The 7,456-nt window shown below is 35.0% G+C and overlaps 1 protein-coding gene across 2 annotated transcripts in view; it reads left to right on the top strand.

The window, feature by feature from the left end:
• Positions 1–7,456, top strand: part of LOC106869329 (spatacsin) — a 110,830-nt gene that overhangs the window by 13,731 nt on the left and 89,643 nt on the right. Inside the window, exons 10-13 of one of the 2 annotated variants that reach the window (XM_052974099.1) lie at positions 1,820–2,037; positions 3,576–3,792; positions 5,550–5,762; positions 6,597–6,697. In XM_052974099.1, coding sequence (XP_052830059.1) covers positions 1,820–2,037; positions 3,576–3,792; positions 5,550–5,762; positions 6,597–6,697 — 749 coding nt within the window. Of the gene's footprint in view, positions 1–1,819; positions 2,038–3,572; positions 3,793–5,549; positions 5,763–6,596; positions 6,698–7,456 lie in introns of both variants that reach the window. The other variant, XM_014915038.1, reaches the window with a different exon arrangement.

Here is a 7,456-nt window from a genome sequence, read left to right as displayed (position 1 = left end):
CCCCCTCCACCAGTACCGGAAGTTCGTATCCTCTCCACCAGTACCGGAAGTTCCTATCCCCTCCACCAGTACCAGAAGTTCCTATCCCCTCCACCAGTACCGAAATTTCCTATCCTCTCCAATTCAGATTGGAGCCTGGTGCAGCCATCTGGTTCGCCAGTCCTCAGTCAAATTGTCCAACCCATGCCAGCATGGAAAGCGGACGTTAAACGATGATGATGATAATGATGATGATGTATGAGCATGAGTCTGCCTCTGTGTGTATGTATATATGGATTATATTTCTGCATCTTGCTAGGCATTTGGACTCGGCATTAACCTAGACAAGCAGCATTATTGCCTCTATGTATTTGCAGATATACTTTATGCTCTTTATGGAGTTACAATACTCTGCATTGATATGAATATTGAAAGTCTTTGGCAGAAATGGGCAGCAAGCAACTATTCATTGATTGTCTACTTCATGATTTCCAGGTTTGGCTCGCTGTCTTCCATTTTCTGGTTTCCTTTTTCTGTACGTTGGATATCCATCATTGCCAAATTGAGTGTGAGAAATAAAATCCTTTGGATTTTTTTTTTGTGCATTTCCCTTCCTTCATGCATGGTGACTGAGGGTTTTTAACACCACAAGGGCCATGAACCATATGAAACACCATGATGTCACGGAGTGTCCGATCAGTATCAAGATCAGCAATTTCAGCTGATTAATTTGATTTGAGTTTATTTTTGTGCATAGCCTAAGTAAAATATGGGCGTGAGGTAATCTCCCATTCTGTAATTTCCACTGTATACATGAAACAGCGAACTTCCCCAAAAGAGGTGCATCATCTTATTTGATTTCAAGTGAAAAACCCATGCTATGAGACCATGTCTCTGGTGTGCCTGTTGATCAAGAAGGAGTTCTTTTTGTATTTCAGGCCATTTTGGGTTACATGTAAAAGTTATAAATAAATCTGGTATTTGAATAGACAGTATGCCAAAGGAGAATCGAAAGTTTCACTTTGAATTTGAATAATGCTAGAAGAATAGCTATGTCATATAAAAGAGTAGCTTTACGGAATCCAGGTGACTGTGCGATGCACTGAGAAGGCCACAGATGAAGTGGAAGACCTATTTGTCACAGTTTCTTTTGACACTTGAATAGGCCCAAGGAGAATTGAAAGATTCAGCTTCGAATCTTAACCAGGTTGAGACTACAACTGCTGATTTAGGTTTACTCATCCTGTATGTGTGTATTACATAGTGTTTGGCCCTGAGTTTTATTAATGCTCATGGCAAAAGTAAGGGGGGTAGGAAACTGTAACAGCTTAAATTTGAATGGGACATTAAATGGTATAACAGGTATGCAAGGAACAAAGATGGTGTCATGTTTACCACAACTGTTGAGGCTTAAATTGGAATGGGACATTAGCTGGTATGACTGGTATGCAAGGAATGAAGATGGTGTAACATTTACCACTACCAGTAAGAATATTTGCCTCAATGCAGCTCCTCATAGGTTTGTGCACAATTAGTGTTGTACCACTGCATAATTTTTGCTGAGACAAATTAGGCAATAGCATAATATGAGATATAGAAAAAGCATAATAGCTTCCAGAATAGCCTCCCTTGAACAATTTAATTTCACTTTTTTGGGACAAACACAAACGGACAGAATGTCTTTCTAGATATATATATATATAGAAGATATATACATATATATGTATATATATATATATATATATATATATATATATAAAGAAGATATATATATATATGTATAGATGGAGAAAGATTTTCTTAAAAATTAATATTATGACTCCTTTCAATTTCATTGCAGTGGCTGGAAAGTTGTGGACGCGATTGCTGCTTGCATGAGTATTGCACCATCTTGTGTTAATATCAAAGCATCCTGTGGAGAAGTGAGCATTAACAAACCTGAGGAATCGGTGTCTCCTGTAACCTCCCCATACAGTGATGTGCAACTTGATTGGCTTTTGTCTTGGTCCTATGATACCAGACATTTGGTTATTCTTGATGCCAATATGACCAGTCAAGGTATCAACATTCTTACTCTTTTATTAATCAAAATATCATCAGTGTTTAATGACTCTTTTATCCAAATCTATCACATGTCTTTGTGTGTATTATCTCATTCCTCTGATAATTTTTCTATATTAAATGTTTTGAAATTTAATCTGCCATCTGAAGAACTCTTTAATCTAAGTTTGTTTTGTTTGCTCTCTACTTTCATAACACCTATCATCCATATTTATGGTTATACAAGGACAGTTTTCTTTTGTAGATTCATTAGTTGATGTCTTACATGTCACTGATCTCTCTCAAAACCCTTGCATTCACATCCTGTGGATGACACTTGATTTCTTTCTCACCAAACTAAAAAATTCAATATACTACCCTATTTTCATTGAATGCACACCATCACTGATTAACTATATACACTCTCATCATACACCCATCACTGAAGAGTCTGATCTTATCCTTCTAGAAATGAAACTAGAAAGCTCAATGATAGGGACATTTTATTTTTCTTCACACCATTGATATTAAATTCTTAGAGAATTTTCGTTTTTCTAACTTCATTGTGAGGTTTTTCTGTGAGGAGGATGATTGATTAAAGAATGAGGAAAAGTAAATGGGAAGAACCAAAGTGGACAAATAGATAAATTAACATTATTTATGTGAAATTATTAATTCTTAATCTTTCTCTTCCTCAGTAGACTTCTTCCTGGGAATAGAGTTATGTGAGAGAGAGGGATCATGAAAATATTTCTACTTCTAAAGCAAATTATAACAACATTTGTTTGAAAAGTACTGGTTAATTAATTTAGATATTTTCTGGGGTAAAGGATTTACTTAATTATGTCATTTACTTTTATTGCAGTTTTTTTCTTGATGAATATAATTGTTCTAGATTATGGGAAGTTACTGAAAGAGTTATATGACAAGTGCTGGCTATAGAATATCTGTAGAAATGACCTCAACAAAATCTCTCTACGGTTGGTAGCACAATAAAAGGATTCAATGCAGTTTGTTAAATGGTTGTGGCTTGGAAAACAATCCAACTACAGAAACCTTGCCAAAATAAGAAAGTACAAGCAATCTCTTTAGGAAATCATGTCAGTATGGGAAATAGATGTAAAGGTGTTGATAATAGCAATGACTATGACAATCACACAATTAATATGGTATTCAGCCCTTCCTATTTACTTAGGCTACTGCAAACACTATACACAGAAGGAGAAGAGTAAAAGTCGACCTGTTTTAAATGAGCAGTAGCAAAAATGATGTAGATGGCAAGTTATTAAGGTATAATCTGAAAAAATTGATGGAGAAAGGAAACCTGAATGACCAACAATATCCTGGGTCTATATAGTTGAATATTCAGTGTATGTGGCTGGAAGAATTGACAGCCAACCATGATGACTAGATGGTTGTGTTTTTCATTTCTTTGGTGATACAGGAATAGAAGAAAGCATTTCAATAAGTCAGAATGGTTCTGTAAAGGTACCTTCTTAATTTCATAAATATAAATATTATTTATAAGCATACATTATTTCTTCAATTTCTAGCAGCTGCTCCTGTCCAGAATGTTCCTCCCAGTGTCATGTGGGAATACTTAGTCAGCCACAACCGGATTGATGCCGCATTAAATTGGTTATTCGAACATATCAGTTCGAAAAAGGAATTAGTCACACCACCTGATGATATTTCTTATCGACAAATTTTTCATATTGTCAAGACTCATGGAACAAACTATCTCCAGGAATTGGTTCAAACTTTACTAGCAGCGTATGTAGTTTGACTCATTAACATGTACATGGATGTAATTTATATGAAGTGTGCTAGTATTTGAAATATTGTTTCTGACACACAAATCTATAGTAGATGAACATTGATAGAGACAAACTGTTGTACTGATCTAGCTAACTTGCTTTGACACAAGATATTTAAATATTTGATGTTAAACAACAACAACTACTACTACTACTACAACAAGCAGCAGTAGTAGTAGTAGTTGTATATGAACTGTTTATGATCCTGTAAATATATCATCTTTAGAAATGAAAATATATTTGCTTCGAGACATCAATTTTAGATCAGTGATTCAGTTTTTTTACTTTGACTCACTGGAAATCAGATTTTTTAAAATTGCTAGCACACTTTGTATGAGAAATTAAGAAGAAAACATTTTTCTAAAGTTAAAAATTCAGTGAGATATGTAGAAAACTATTGTTCACTTCATTCTGTTAATCATATTTGTGTATAACAAAATTATCTATAACATGTTTTTAAGAAGCTCGAATATTAATTTTCTAAAGCTCTAATGATATTTTTGACTATATCATACCATTTGATGCTCTTTATGATTACAATGATGGCAACCTTGACAAAGGTAATTGTTCAACAGCAGTATTATTAGTCAGTCCACTTTGGGCTAGTGCTGTTTTGTAATCGAAGCTGTAGTGATTTAATTATTAATTGAATTAAATTAATTTATATCATTTCATTGAATACGTTTTCCCATTCTTGCATGAGTTAAAACATTCAATGAAACCTGCCTCTGTCAACAACTGGATTGAGATGTATTAAACTCTATAGAAATTGTTTTCATGTGTACAAAGGTCTTAGAATTGAATGCTATTTTTAATGACTACCCTATAAAGTAATAATAACTTTTAGATTTTGTCTTTATACTAGAGTTGATTTTGTTCCCTGTATGACTTTTAAAGTTCATGGTGTGAGAAATATTAGATCTTAGCATTCTTTAAGTGGTGTTCTTTTACTGTGTCACCAAAACAACAAGCAAATAAGACTGAATCATTGCATATTTGGAGTGTTAGGTGAGAGTCATTCTGTTGACTACCACCATGCTTTAAATCAGCTCAAGAAAACACTGAGAGAAACAAGTAAGCAACTAATCACAGTCTGCCAGGACCGCCTGACTGGCCCTCGTGCCGGTGGCACGTAAAAGCACCCACTACTCTCTCTGAGTGGTTGGCGTTAGGAAGGGCATCCAGCTGTAGAAACTCTGCCAGATCAGATTGGAGCCTGGTGTTGCCATCCGGTTTCACCAGTCCTCAGTCAAATCGTCCAACCCATGCTAGCATGGAAAGCGGACGTTAAACAATGATGATGATGATAATGACTTTGTCTATTTAGTATCAAATTGTTATTCTAAGGAGCAACAATAGCCACTGTTGGTAAATATGCTTTATTTAAATTGTTGTCAGTAAGTTAGTAATTGAAGGAGATACATTGGCAGAAAGTTTAAGTGGGGTTTTCACTGAGAGAATATGTTTAGTGCAGGATCTGAGAAGTAACCCTGCACTAAACAATGATCCACAACATTAGCCAATTCTTAAGATGTATCTCACTCTCTTTGCCCCTTTTCTGCATGCTGATGGTAAGTGAAGGTTTATCTTCCAAGTTGGGAACCTCTTATTGAAGCAGTATAAAACATGGGTTTGAGTGTAGAATTGTAATTTCTTTTTTCAGTGTTACTTGCTGTTTTTATGCATAAACTGTTTTAATTTTTCTTTGCTCAGAAACGGAATTCTGGATCCTTCACTATTGACTCACAATTTTGCAATGTTCCTTCATTTATTGAACCACTTAAAAGGTGTTTTAAAACTTCCTTCCCCAATAACTGAAGTGAAAACATGTTCCATAGAATTACGCCAATTCCACCAAGATATGATTGCTTATTGTACCAAGAACAACTTTGGTTATCTGCTGTGGAAATACTGCCAGATTCATAAGTATGCAGCCTGTTGTTTACTTTGACAAAATAGTTTTGCTTTTTCTCTCACCTTCCTTTCCTTTATCTACTGCAAAGTTGGAGGTTAGCTACACTGTTTCACATTTTTTCTCTAAGGTTACTAAATTCTGTGTAGACTTATAGAATAGCATGAATGATGAAGAAAATGCAGCAAGTCCAAAATGCCACACTGTGCACTCCTAAAGTGAAACGTTCTGTCTGAGAGCACACATGGTATGATCCTTTTAGAATCGTGGAAGATGATTGATCTGGAGCAATGGATCTGAGAATTTCATTTCATTATACCTGATTCTCACATTGAAGATAAGCAAGTTGATAATGTATAAGACAAAGTATCTGAACTGTTTTGTATTTTGAAAGCTACACTTAGTGTCTTCAGTGAAGACAGTGACCCTCAAATTCTACAATTTATCCAGTTGTAAATTTAAGCTTCCTTGTAGGAATAACCCACCGCTGCTATTAGCAGCAGCAGCACTGTAAGATAAATATTTACTTCCTTTGTAGCACTGAGTTGTACTCAGGACTTCCGTTATATATGCTATATGAGCACAGATTCTTTATGAGAGCTTCATAGTGGGTCTATTGATATTTAAATGTTCTGAGATCAAATCCTTTTGAAATCAACTTTGTTTTTCATTTCTAGAATTCAATAAATATAAATGATATAGCAAAGTTGAGCACCATCAATATTGCACACCTACAAAAACTTGCCAAAAGATATTAATAATATCTGACATTTATAAAAGTGCCCATTATTATTAATGTAATTTTTTTTTTAATTAGAAATGCTCATTGATATTTTCTTTTCTTTTAGGATTAGCCCCAAGCAATTATCTTTGCAATACTTTGAGAGTAACGAAGACATGTGGATGAAGATGTTCAACAGCTTTTATGCTTTATCTATAAACCCTTATGGTGAGTTGATAGATTTTATAACGTAATAGATTCATGCAGAGCATCAGTACAAATAGATTATTGATGAACTAAAAAAAATTTTGATTTGTATTTATAGCTGTAATTTAATTGTCAATAATGTTTGCATACTGTAATTTAGGAATCTAGTAAATTCATTTAAAAATTTATTAGTTCAGTTTATAGGAAACTTGGTTATACATCATTAGATGTAGTCCTGACTTTCCTATATAAAATTACGAATATAACGGAACGCTGAACTCTAGACTATCAACTTAAACAACATTTATTCAGGTGGTAAATATATACATCTTTAGCTCTTGTTTGTTGTTACAGCTTCTGTGTGTGTGAGTTTTGTTGTTGGGACGTTGTTATGTAGATGTAAGCGAGCTGTCGAGCGTAAGTCCGAAAGATGGAGACAGACAGCTAAACACATAAAGAGACTCTCCAGAGTTGGAATGTTGGAGACACTGCTTGACACGTCCATGCTCATGGCCGGCCAACCGAGAAAGAGCTAGAATAGAAGCGGGAACGCTTGGTTGTTTAATTCCACGCATGCGTGAGACTACGCATGCGCACAGCGTTACTACAGGGCTCCCTTGCCAGTGCAAAAATGCACGATAATATGAAATCTGTTAGAACGCCTGAGGCAGGATGGCCACTGAAAACCACCCACAAGATGTAGCACAAAACGCACACAAAGAAAAATGAAAGAAATGAAATGTACACTTGTGTGATACATGCATGCAATGTACAAATGAA

Source organism: Octopus bimaculoides, chromosome 17 (assembly GCF_001194135.2).
Source record: "Octopus bimaculoides isolate UCB-OBI-ISO-001 chromosome 17, ASM119413v2, whole genome shotgun sequence".
In the NCBI taxonomy this organism is placed as follows: Eukaryota; Metazoa; Mollusca; class Cephalopoda; order Octopoda; family Octopodidae; genus Octopus; species Octopus bimaculoides.
The sequence above is the reverse complement of the archived record's forward strand: the minus strand, read 5'-3'. Positions and strand labels throughout refer to the sequence as shown.